The sequence below is a fragment of the Atheta coriaria genome, unplaced genomic scaffold (genome assembly GCF_025399875.1).
Source record: "Atheta coriaria isolate IRGN ID8LTWV9N9 unplaced genomic scaffold, Caltech_Dcor_3.1 hic_scaffold_5_pilon, whole genome shotgun sequence".
NCBI classification, from domain to species: domain Eukaryota; kingdom Metazoa; phylum Arthropoda; class Insecta; order Coleoptera; family Staphylinidae; genus Dalotia; species Dalotia coriaria.
Window position 1 is genome coordinate 4,618,574 of NW_027045447.1, and position 13,245 is coordinate 4,631,818.

General features: G+C 34.9%; 4 protein-coding genes across 6 annotated transcripts in view; 3 read left to right on the forward strand and 1 right to left on the reverse strand.

Moving 5' to 3' along the window:
* The window catches only part of LOC135791993 (uncharacterized), a 31,516-nt gene extending 26,128 nt beyond the window's left edge, over nucleotides 1-5,388 (reverse strand). For all 3 annotated transcript variants that reach the window (XM_065302611.1, XM_065302609.1, XM_065302608.1), the window contains exon 1: nucleotides 4,924-5,388. The gene's annotated coding sequence lies outside the window, so the exon portion shown is untranslated. The remainder of the gene's footprint in view (nucleotides 1-4,923) is intronic.
* A 415-nt stretch (nucleotides 5,389-5,803) lies between these two features.
* On the forward strand, nucleotides 5,804-7,806 carry Ndfip (Nedd4 family interacting protein). The gene is made up of 4 exons (XM_065303043.1): nucleotides 5,804-6,004; nucleotides 6,057-6,402; nucleotides 6,472-6,657; nucleotides 6,715-7,806. The coding sequence occupies exons 1-4, from the start codon at nucleotides 5,933-5,935 to the stop codon at nucleotides 6,816-6,818; spliced, it is 708 nt and encodes a 235-aa protein (XP_065159115.1). The 5' UTR covers nucleotides 5,804-5,932; the 3' UTR covers nucleotides 6,819-7,806.
* Nucleotides 7,807-8,338: 532 nt separating this feature from the next.
* Nucleotides 8,339-8,991, forward strand: LOC135792225 (UPF0587 protein CG4646). The gene is made up of 2 exons (XM_065302836.1): nucleotides 8,339-8,673; nucleotides 8,739-8,991. Exons 1-2 carry the CDS (start codon nucleotides 8,424-8,426, stop codon nucleotides 8,972-8,974), a joined length of 486 nt encoding a protein of 161 aa, XP_065158908.1. The 5' UTR covers nucleotides 8,339-8,423; the 3' UTR covers nucleotides 8,975-8,991.
* Nucleotides 8,992-9,206: 215 nt separating this feature from the next.
* On the forward strand, nucleotides 9,207-12,784 carry LOC135792224 (uncharacterized). Its single transcript, XM_065302835.1, has 5 exons — nucleotides 9,207-9,532; nucleotides 9,588-9,912; nucleotides 9,973-10,213; nucleotides 10,272-10,493; nucleotides 10,551-12,784. The coding sequence occupies exons 1-5, from the start codon at nucleotides 9,419-9,421 to the stop codon at nucleotides 12,535-12,537; spliced, it is 2,889 nt and encodes a 962-aa protein (XP_065158907.1). The 5' UTR covers nucleotides 9,207-9,418; the 3' UTR covers nucleotides 12,538-12,784.
* The last annotated feature ends 461 nt before the right edge of the window (nucleotides 12,785-13,245 follow it).

Below are 13,245 nucleotides of genomic sequence, written 5' to 3' on the forward strand. Positions count from 1 at the left end.
ACAATACGAGCTTAAATAAATATATTTAATTTCGCGGAGAATTGTAAAAGGTTAAAACCAAAATTATATTTTGTTGCAACTCAGGCTCAATGCAACTGGAAATAATAAAATATTTCAAAGCCCTGCATTACTGGCGGTGAAAGAGACTCTGAAACGACAATTTATTTTCGTTTTTCCTACTCCCATTGTTCATTGTTAGATAATATTAGCATTAAAATATTGCACAACTTATAATAATACAACGGACCCTTATGACTTGATGTGCAATGAAGTGAGAAGAAGAGGATACATCCGTCAAATACGTCCTGCCGACTTCCTCTTTCCTAGTACCAACAAATCGCGCACTGACGTAAAATAATCACGCTTGCGAGTGTACCCCCACCTCTTTTTGCGGGTGTTCCGCAGGTATCTCTCTTTCTGGATCTTCAATTCGTAGTATGGTATAAACTGATATAAAAATTATTCAAAGCATAAGCTAATAGCTAATTAACACAATCGAAAAAACAATTTATCCCAATTAATTTCTTAATTTCTCGGTTTGATTGCGTCTTTATTACGTCGAAAACATTAACGTTGATGATTTGATGCGACATGCAACTACAATAAAATATAATTACTTATATCAATCAACATCAACGTTAAATCTTTATGTTAACGTATTTTATTGGTCATTAAAAGGCACAGAATTAAAAAGATCAATGAACCAATAAACGAATCGGCTTGCCTGGCCACTGTAAAAACTATTCAAGAAACAGCAATATACGAATAAAATATAAACTGTAAACAGGTCCATTTTGAAATAATGTCATGTTAGTTTCGCCAAACAAGTAGATGTTTAACCTATAAACAGTAATTACTTCCTTTAGAGGAAAGATTTCACTCTTCATATTTAAATATTTGCGCACAGATAAAAGCAATTTCGCATAAAGTTTGCTAAGAATTTGAATAAATTCGTAAAACAAAGTAGGTTCGTAAATTATATTAAAATATGCGCATACCATATGTCTATAAACTCCATCAAACGATCACGAAGATTGTTAAGATCTGTAGATTGCGTCGTCAATGTTGCCAATTATAATTAACTAGCAGCTAAGCGTCTAAAACTCATCCTAAACATAATTAATCGGCGAAGCCAATTACCATAATTGATAATGGCTAGTATATTCATCTCTCTTCCTTCTTCCTTAATCTACATTTCTAACCATTAAAACTCAAAACTTGATTCGTAAATGATGGTTTGAATGACAACGAACGAAGTTAAGAAATGTTTCCACGTTGAAAGTTGTAACGATGTGGATTTGTGTTAATAAAGTCAACAATATGTCTTGTTTTACTTTTCGGTAAAGCTTCTATAAATCTTATGAAATGTGCGCCATAATGACGTTAAACCGCTATGCAACAAAACGGAAGTGCGTTACTGTCCACACAAAGTAAATAAACCATTCTACGCAATTAACTCTTTGAAAAAACAGAAATTTAAGTGCGTACACACAGAACTGTGGCATACGTGCAACATTTCCAAATGTTTCTTGTTTTGATACATGAGCTTCACTCGTAATTTTCCTATTTCATGTCATAAACCATTGGCGTTTTGCTCGTTTACTTTCAGTTTATGAAGGAAGGCGCGCAAAAAGATCAACTAGGTTTACATCTACTTCCCGCATAATACCTACTGCTCTATATAGAGATGGCAAGTTCGTTTTTGCTTGAAAACCGAAGGTTGTTTTTTGGGGTATTTTTCGTTCGGATCGTATGTTTGGACTCTCTAAGGAGTCACACTTGGCGTCCAAAACTACGATGTTACACGCGTCTATTTTCGGTTGCCTTGCATTCCGCGGTATCCAGCCGAATGAAGAGTGTGTTCGTGTGTATGTGTGTGTGTGTCTGTGCACGCGAAGCGTCTCGACTCCAGTAAATAAGCTTCCCGCTTCCCATTTTCCCAAAACACTGCTAAAAATTGCCGCGTGGAGTAGGTACGCGTGTGCGGCTTCCCGCAAGATGGGCTTTTAATAATTTACCGCGATGAAACAGATACGTTGATGATGTTGCCCCAGCAGCCAAAGACTGATAAATAACGGGTGCATTTAAAAAATAAAACACCAAATGTTTACACAATAAAGATACCGAAAAGCTTTTAGTGTGTTTAAAAACTTGAACAACCTGAAAACAGGAAGTGCAGGTCGTAAATTGATGAATTAGGCTAAAATTCCAATGACAATATCGATAAGAAGACAGCTTACTTCCGCAAGTTTTTGTTGGAATTTCTATACAATCATAAAATGAAACGAAATAAAATGCATGTTTACTATTTCTCGTTTTATTTTTTACACCCACGCCGGTTCGATTTGATGAGGCGAATGTCTCATCGAGTTGTTTGCCCCTCGGTGCAGCGATATAAGCAAGTGGAATATTTACTTAGTCATTCACTAATCCCACAGTTCACCATCCTATTCAATCCGTATATACACATAAAATCGGAGAGTGCTCCAATCTCGTTCTGGATGTGACAAGTTGTCGTTAAAATAAATCTAAGGGTACCGAAAGTAACAACCAAAAACTAAGTCTTACCAATTTCAGCCAACATTAGTAGCTGGAATAGCCGAAGTTTTTAGAATTTCCAGTCATCACAAAAGAGAAAAAAAACGGGAAACTAGCAAATCGACGACACAAATGTTTGCCACATGGGGTGTTATAAAGGAAGTGAAAAACTGAACACGATGTAAGATGTTAATGAGGGTTATGTCTAGCAAGTGGCGTTAAACGATTTTAATAACAGGAAATGTTATTCTCCGTTCTTAAAAGCGTAAATTATTTATATTCAACAAAAACTGTAATTATTCACCAAGTATGACCTTTGGACTTGTGCCACTTGAGTTATTGTCGGCATTGATTATGGATTCAATTTAGAGCAATTTGAGCTTGAATGAGCATCACTTGAAGAGTACCAATGGTAATATTATATTCGTCAAACAATCAGGCAGGCACGAAATCACATCTATCATAATCACTAATGCAATCAACGTTATTAATATTTATTGTTTACAATGTGTACAATATCTGATTAGGCTAATGACATTTGTACACAAACGAGCTTGGCAAACTTAAAATATTGCACAATGTTTTCCTACACTTCAATTTTCAAACATTTGAATGCTTCGTTTGCACAGCTTCGTCATCCTTATAGCTATTAATAGTGCCACACAATGCTACGCAATAGCAATATATATTTATGCGCATTTTATTTGCTTTTCCAGAATGTATTTACGAGTTTAGTCGAATCTGAAATTATAACAAAAAACTTTTTTGGATTTTCCGGCTTTAATCGAGAAAAAAACCTATGCGACACATTTTTAAACATTTCGCGGTCTAAGTTTTATTTATTAAATAGTAATGGTGAAACTTAGCAGACGGTCATCAATCAAAAAACAATTAAAATGTTTTTAACAATGCTATTACAATTGGAACGTCAATGTTGGCAATCGTTAGCGATGGTTTAGCGACGTTAGCGTCCTGCAATGCCAGCGATGAGCAAAAACGAAACGCACGAAATTTACAAAAGCATAAAGACGACAATTAAAAACGCCAAATGAGTAACGCAACGAGGCGACAAACAGAGCGCGGCGCGCATCGGACTGCGAAAGAAATCTGCATTTATTATTTTATAAGTTTGTAGATTCTTTTCATTATGCCGTCAATGTTGATGGCAAAGCTACCGTTGCCTTCATTGCTTCCTCCACGGTTTTTTACTAATTCCACAACAACAGGTAAAACGATAACATAATGATTTGAATGTCGGACTAAAGAGATGCGCATTGATAGATATTTCAGTCAGTGTAATTCTGCGTGTATTAAAGGCGGAAATAGAAAAAAGGCGGACGTTAAAGAAAACAGAAAAAAGTTTCTAACGAAGAGACTGACAAAACAATGCACGCAAAACGTTGAAGATTGTTGTTGAAATCGTTAGATATTCGCAGATATAGAAGGATAAAATTAATCAGAACACAACGAAACGCTCGCTGGCGTGGTAAAAATGAGCATTAAAAACAGGAGCGTTGAATGCATCTACAATAAACGCCAGTCAGCAATGACTGAATAATACAAACAATGAAAGAAATGTCACTGGCGAGAACAAAACAACGCAAAATCTGCGAGACCACGACGAATCGTCCTCTACAAATTGTAATTGTTTCACTTGGTTCTTTGAAAGACTTTGGCTCAATTTACGGAAATAATCATCCAACGGCAAATATTCCTCACAATAAAACAAATGATAACAATAAAACGACCAAGGCAACAAAAACAAACGATTGGAAAAGTTTAGGAAGAAGTTTCTTCGAAATTTAAGTGTGACAACCGGATATTATGAAACTTTTGGGCACGGATTGAACTGGTTGGTGGTTGCCAGCGCAACACCTGGAAGTACAATCACAACAAGTCATCGCCCGTAGTAATTAAACGCATTGGGTGTACCATCGGGCACCTACTCAATGCAGTTACATCACGCATGGTACTGCAAGGTGCGCACTGCGCTCACACACCGCATTGCAACGGTGTACCTGAACAGAAACCTGTACTTGCTTTATTCATAACTTCTTTCTTCTCCGGCTGGCCTTTACCCGAAGAACCGAACGTCGGGTAGAGGTGTTCGCCGCAACAAACTGGACTCGAGCACGACTTACCTCGACTCCTCACCGAGTTGTCGAAGAACAACTCGACGAAGAAACCGAGGAAGCGGCATTAATTAAATTAAGCCTAACGATCCACCGTCGCCGGGCCATGCATTCCATTCGTAATAAACCCAAACGCGTCGAGCCGTTTCTGTTTACATTTAAGCGGGCATCACATCATGCATGCCTTTTAACATTCGTACTTCATACATCGCTCGAATCTGAGCTGCTGCACTCAACTGAACGATAACAGTACCTTATATCACAGCCGGTAGCATCTGATTACTTCCATCCGTCGTCCGCACGTCGCTCTCGACTGCTGGCAGCGGCTAGCAAAACAATAATCCAATAACAGCAATGAGTGCGTCTTCGACGACAGCGATTAGAGTGTTCAATGATTGCGATTTATTGGTAATTTAAATATCCCGCTGTCGCTAACCGGTAGTTTTATTTATATATTTATTACAGTGCATCCGTTCGTGGCATGCATCGTACTTGTTCTCGATACGAACGCGATTCGACTATTGTTTTTGAAATTCACCAATCTCGTTACTCTTTTATGCGATAAGAACGAAAAACACATGAACACAAAATAAATCAGATGCACGCAGTTTATCACAGCTAGTTACCGTTATTATTCTTTGTAACGTTTTCGTAAATTTCGATATCTCTCAACAATAATAACAACACGCTTGCAAGAGGAATATTTATAGAGCAACGAACACGACGGGAGCGCAAGATCAACTGTTGCTTTTTTGCTTGCCGCTTGTAGACCAAACGGTTCTGACATCTAGCGCCTCAAACGGCAATACATTGAACTAGTGCAATACAAATTATTTCTTGATTAGGCCGGTTTTAAATTGAAATTAGAGTAGTAGTACTCATACTCAATTTTATTACTAATAAATTAATATATGAGGCTACTTAATTTGTTTGCCTCTGCTTCATTATTATAGTTAGATTCATCTTAATAACTTATTAAAAATAAATTGGCATAATTTTAATCAATAAACATTATTTTTATACTATATAAATCAATATTAATGATGTTTTTAAAGGTTTAATCAGTACTTACCATTTTTATCTGCTTAAAATATTTACTCGTTTTACAAAATCAAAATTGGTAAGCGGCAACAGTGCACGTAAATGTCATTCAGCCATCTTGTTATTCTTGTTCTCCTTGTTATTCTTGTTGAAGTTATCGCCGAATAAAAATATCGATAAATGTTTTGCGAAGAGATAAATAAATAATATCTATCTATATAATGGTGAGAATATCTATACCAGTACCGTCTCCACCACCACCGCAGCCAATTGATCAAATATCACCAGAACAAGTACGTCGCATATCTTATTGTTATGCATAAATCATGCAAGTAAATGTTTTAGAATAATCTGGATGAAATTGAGGTCACAATCGTGGAGGACTCCGTAGTGCACCAAGTTGGTGACACTTACGTTGTGGATTCTGCTGCCAGTGATGACATCCCGCCTCCTAAGGCCGACTTTTATGCTCCACCACCTTATGAGGTAGCTAGCAAGTTGCCAACATATGAGGAGGTTCAGCGAGAAAAGATCCTTGAAGGGCAGTCTACAATACCACAAACTTCTGAGTTCAGACAGCCAGCACATGCACACAGGATTCTAGATATCAACACACTCCATGCAGACTCAAATGATGATGTTGACACTAGTCTATTGGGCACAGATTTTATGTTTATCATTGCATTCTTTGGTAAACATCAAGAATATGATTTCATTCAGAATTATATAGATCTTAATGATTATGTATTTTGTGTTTTAGTTGCATTTATATTTAATTGGATTGGTTTCTTGCTTCTGATGTGCTTCTGCCATACAATTGCATCAAGATATGGGGCATTAGCAGGATTTGGTTTGTCCCTGGCAAAATGGACCATTATTGTGAAAGAGTCAACTGATATTGCATCCAGGGACAAAAGCTGGCTATGGTGGTTAATAATGACATTTGGTATGAATTGAAATGAACAATATTCGAAAGGTAATAATTTTTCAAATAATTTTGTAGGTGTCATAATATGCATCAGAGCAATTTGGCAATATCTGAGCATAAAAAAAGGCTGGAGAATGCTAACAGCTAGTCATCAAGAGAGGCTTCTATTCTTTTACTAAATGCTAGTAGAGCAATCTACAAAGATGAAATACAATGTATAAATTGAGATTAGATGTGTGTTTGTTGGGTTTGACCAACAAAATCTTCATTTTTAAATATTAATGCTGCATTAAGGTCAAAGCTTGAAAAACGGTGTGAATATTTTACAAGAGACGTTTTGACATGGTTTTCAAGCTATTAGATGTGTTCTTCTTAAAGTTGTAAGACTTTAAAGAAGTCTATGACTTGTAGCACAAATTTTATTCAAACTGGAATATCCCTGCTTTCCTATGATATAGGAAATCAGTGATTGTTTTATTGCTTTAAACTGTTTTGTTTTGAATTTTCATTTGATTTGCGAATAGGAACCACCAATTTGTTATTCTGTGAGTTCCCATTTAAAGTAGCAATAGAACCAATGTGAAACTAGACACTATCGAATATGCCCAGACGGAATTATATTAATTTAAAAATGTATGCTGTAATCAAGGAAATTTTTAACAAACCTCAATGCATATATAAAACTAAAGAGTACTTACAACGATTGTGCACTGATATTGATCAGCTATGAATTCTTGGTTGTTACTACAGCAGTTTGTTTCAGAATGATTACCATCAATTCACATTTTAGGCACAAGTTTGAAAAAATGTTAAGCTCTATGATGCAATTAAAATAAAGAAATATGTGTGCATACATTTCACAATAAGATACTTGTTCCCTCAAATAAACATTCAGCCAAGTAAATAAGATAAAGTTATAAAGATTATGTACCTACTTTGTCTTGAGGTTGCAAAAGTGTTCATTATGTAATGAAATATCATTGTATGATTCTTATCATAGTCCAATTTATTTAATATTGAGGATATATTGTTGTGTGCATCAATCAAAGTTATAATCATTTTATTCTTGGATAAATCGATATACTCGTTCGTTTTATGTTACCAATACATTACAATATATTCAATATTTTTAATTTGATTGATGCATAATAAATGTATAAACATTGATGAATTAAGAATTTTTTACCCCTTATAATTTGCTTGGATTTCTTTAATATTATTGCAGTTTTACTCGCGCATAGAGGAAGATTGGTAGGTGTTGTAATTATGTTTATTGTAGCAAATACTCATATTTCAGACGAATGGAAGTTATGGAAACATTAAAACCTAACAAGTTAGTGCATTACTTTGCCAGATGATTCACCATAATTTATTATGGAATGTAATTCACAAGCAAATTTATGCAACAATAAACAGCTTCTTGCATTTTTATATAAGATTTTACTGTTTTTTTAAGAATTCGAAGTTGTATTCATTTAATGAAATGAGGAACCCAGCGAGTGAGGTCCTGCTCAAATTGAACAAGGTGCAGCGGTCATAAGCTACCCCAAGCTTTACTAATACGTGAATTTATTGATATAAACATTTAAATAATAAGGCTACTTAAATATAATTTATTTTTTGTTCCTAGAACGCAAACACGCTGCAAACTGTATTTCAAATCTTCTACATTAAAAAGGAATATGTAGGCATCCAAATATGCACATCATCTGTACACAGTAACAGAAGCAATAAATACAGAGGTAACAGCAATATCACTCATTTAAAGTAAAAGTTGACCAAAAATGGTGAAAATCAGCTTGCAAATTAAAGCCAATCTTGAGAATATTGACGAGTTATATACAATCCATCCAAATTATAACTTTTTGCTGAAGATCAAATGTCTCAGCTGTGGAGAAGTCTCAGACAAATGGCATGATGTGACTGAATCACAGACCTATCCAACAAAAATGGGCAAATCTGAAGTTCATTACCTTGCAAAATGTAAACTGTGTTCAAGAGAAAACAGTCTTGATATTATTCCAGGCAGTAATGGTAATTATGAATTTTTCCTTCTGGTCTAATAATACTTTTCATAAATCTTTTTATTTACAAAATAGGAAAATTTACATCAAACAGTGGTGGAAAATTTGTTACTCTTGTAACATTTGACTGTAGAGGTATTGAGCCAATTGAGTTTTCACCTGCTGAAGGTTGGATTGCAAGGGTGGAAGAGAGTGGCAAGGTTTTTGATGATGTTGACTTGAGTGAGAAAGAATGGGCAGATTATGATGATAAAGCTAATCAATCTGTTGGCATATATGAATTTGAATCACAATTTATTAAAGTCAAATAAATATCTTAAACAACTCATATTGTATTGACTTATTATTCAATAATATTTGTAAATTAAACATGTTTTTTTTAATTCTTCAAATTACACTTGGGTCAATAATTGGAGTTATAAATTAATCTGTGAAGCATAGAAAATTTCTAATTCTTGTAATACATAATGATTTATGTTCCTAATATATACATTCTCTAAATACGCGTTTAATTCGCAGCCCCCAAGCAAAAGTTCCACCACTTTTCTCTCAATATTCACACACTCAAACACTGTGAGATTGAAAGCAAAGATAGGTTAACAGTTGTTTCATTGTATACAGCGTTAAATATGATATTAAACTATCCAAGTACGCGTAAAGCAAACCTTTTTTCAACAGAATCAAGATGATTAATTGAGTTCACATTCACTTGTACAAATTTCCCGCAATCGGTGTGTTCCCTTGACGCCATCATCATGAGCTACAAGACCTGTTTATTTTGCAAGAGATCAATGGAGCAATTTTGCTACAGTATTTATGATCCAGTAAATCAACCTTATTTAAACATTATGCAGCTATTTGGGGATGTTGTAAGTTTTTATCTATAGAAATTCTCCATATATTTATGATGTATTAACATTTCAGGAAGAGAATTTGAGACATGGTCGATACATATGCCATGAATGTCTGTATATAATAAGATGGATGTATTTCATGAAGAAGATACTGGCTGATGCTTTGCTGGATGATGACATTGGAGAGAATGATAGAGTGATTCCTGCATTCAATATTTTCAAGGTGAAAATCAACCATCCTGTGTTTCTCTTGGATGAAGATGGATGCAGTGAAAATGAAGATGATGATGAACAAGAGAATAATATGTCTTCTAGTATGCAAGTGCAATGCCTTGACTCAGAGGATGAATGCAGGTCACCAAGAAATTTGCAAGATTATGAATATTTTAATGGAGGTAGGCATTATACATATATATATTTTCTATATGAATAATATATTAATTAATTAAATTTAGGACTGAAAATAGCACAAAGACAGCCTACAGCTTCTCAAGTTCCTTTAGCAGATGGAAATTCGAACTGGTGTCTCACACAACAGGTGGGAAATACAGAAGTTGGTAGCTGTAGTCAAAGACTTCTGAATTCTGGAGAAAACAGACTGATGCAGTACTCATGCAATATCAATGTATGTAGACACACATGTGATACATTTAATGAGTTGAAAAATCATTATCAACTCCATCATTTGAATGAACAGTAAGATGTTACATAGATACTAAATTATTGAATTGTATAATCAAACATTTTTTGGTAGGATGGATCTTACTTTGGAGAGTTATGGAAAACAATTGCAAGAATACAACAAAACACATGCAGGAGTTGCAAATCAACGACGAAAAAAGTTTCGATGTTTGTTAAGTCATTGCCGAAAAGCATTTAAATCATTAGAAAGCTTGTCTGAACATAAAGTGAAGGAACATAACTTACTGGCCAAGTTCTGGTGTGTTGAATGTTACAATCTTCCATTTATTTCGCGGTAATATAATACCTTTAGTTTTAAAGTTTATAACTCACTCAGGATTGTTATTTCCAGGGACGACTTAAATCAACATTCATCATTTTTTCATTCACATGACAACATCATTCAACGTTCTCTAGAATATCCGTGCAAATATTGTGATAAATACTTCTTGGAAAAGAATCTTCTCAGTGCACACCAGCTCAAGCACCACTATCTTCAATTTATTAAACAATCAGAAGTAAAACTTAAAAGTCAGACGTCAATTGTGAAAAAAATTGAGCATAATTCTGTAGAAAGCAGTACCAATTGCAACAAAACGATAAAAAATGGCGTTTGCTATTTTAAGATGCGTCGACAAAAAGAAATTACATTGAGCAAGGAAAGGCCGGATGTTTCAATGAAGTGGTTGAAATTTAAGTATCCACACTTTGATTCTAAACCATTGACAAATAATATACTACCAAAAGTTGATAATCCATTAGGTGCGAGTGACAGAGGAAAGGAAAAAGTACTAATTAGTCTACCACCGAGAAAAAGGCGGCAATATCAAGCAGCAATTGAAACTTTGGCACCGGCAAGTATTGACAGTCATCCTGCCGTGATTTCTGAAATTAAAGAAAACGTGTCACAAATTTCAAACACGTTGCCCGTGGTTGAAACCCATCAGCCTAATAAAGTATTAGAATTACCAAAAATTGATTCCAAAGCTGAAACAAGCTTGGTGGAAAGTACAAAACTGCCTGTGAATGATGAATCATCCCATACTCCGATAAATATGACCGTTCCAGATAAAATAGAAATTAGTAGTCAAGAGGAACAAATACAACTAATAAACTCAATTGAAGCTAATTCCATTGAATCTGTTGAAAAATTGTATAAAAATAATTGTATTAATAATGTGGCAGACCCATTGAAATTAACAAATAATGATTTAAATGTGAATGCACCAGTGATAGCTGAAGATGAGAAAGATGCAGTTATACCATCGGAAGTTCCTGAAGTTAAGGTTGATTTGCCATTAAAAACTTATAATTGCCGAAAACGTAAAAGACCTCATCAGAATAAAAGCAAAACTTCCACTTCTATAAAAAAGACAAAACAATTATCCGAAAATAAACCTCAAGGTAGCCACGAGCCGAAAGCATGTAAACATTCGGGTTCAATGAAAGAAGATAGTTTGGTACCACAGGTTGTGAGTAAAATCGAAGAAAAAGACAATGACAACAATACCGGTCGGATAACAATGACTATATCTTTGAAAGCAATAAAACAGTATACAAATAACAAGGAAGAAAAGCGCGAAAGCAAACGCCAAAAGAAATTGAAAGAGAAGAAAAAGGGTAAAAAAGATCCTGCTTTCACATCAGAACAAACAACAAGCTCTAAGCCTATAAAAGAATCTATAATAAATGCTGTTGTTAACGATAATGCCAAATTAGAATCAACAAGCAACGAATATATTCCGAATGATGTTCATGTACCTGCTTCCGAAGCCTGTCCGATTTTTCAAGCCCTTGATGAAACTAGTTCTGTTACAAGTCAGATAAATGTAAATACAGAGGTTCCTGAAACAAATCATATTTATAGAGATATATCGGAATCTGAAAATGAATCCCGTCATGATATTATTTTGAACAAAGATGAAATTAATATGATTATTTTTGGTGAGACACTCAATACAAATGGAATAAGCAATGATATTCCATTGGCAAATGAACAAATTGTTGATGTAGCTGCTGAAGAAGTAAGTTCAACAGAAAAAAGTAATGGTCAGCTTGATATTTCACCTCCGACTGTTGCCAAATTGCCTAAAAAGAAAAACAAGTCTAAGTCTAGAATTGGAAAAAAGCGGAAAATCAAGCGCAAACCTGATAAAATACTGAAACTTTCCATGGACGCGGATGGTAAGGTAATTGATAATCAGCAGTTGCAAAAACCACCTTGCATTGGGGCAGACACAGAGGGTGAAGATACTGTGGAAGGACAAATTTCCAATGTTCAATTGAAGGATCATTTGTATGCCAGAAGTGCTTTCAACGCATTTAAAAACTCTAAATAAGAATCTTCACAATTGCAAAATTATTCAAACAGTTCGGTTTTATGGCATGGATGCATGATCTTTAATTCCACAGTAATAATGGTCTTTTCTGCGATGGCATCAGTCCTTGTAAATTTGATATTTATAATTAATGTAAATTTTGTACATTTTATCATAAGTTGATACTAGTGGCGATGTAATGATTGTATGATTATTTAATAAGTTGTACTGGTTGAGCATATACTGAATGAAAATAATGTTGATAATGCATGATTTCTTTTACTCCAGAATTGATATATTGATTCACACGGATAGTATAGTTGTTCTTTAATGTGTGTGGAATAATTCATCCGGATGATGGGTATACATCACGAATCGAGAATGGAATTAAGAATCGCAAGAATCGACGACTCCTCTCGTTCGCTCGGCAAAAGCCGTGAAGAAAAAGCGAGGGCATTAAAAATAGCGGATCTTTTTCGGGAGAGGCACTGCATCACTCTGCGGTGCAAAGTCGAAAAATCGATTAAATTAAATTGAGCTATTAAGAAAAAATCGATGGGTCGCCATTACGCAATGCGCTTTATTGATGGGAAACACAAGGGAATCAGAAGAACACGAGAGCGTTGCCAGTGGTCGGGGGAATCCAACCGAAGACGAGACAGAAGCAACAAAAGAAGAGCCAAAAGAAACAAACGAAACCGAATGATGAACGCATGCGAAGAGCGCACA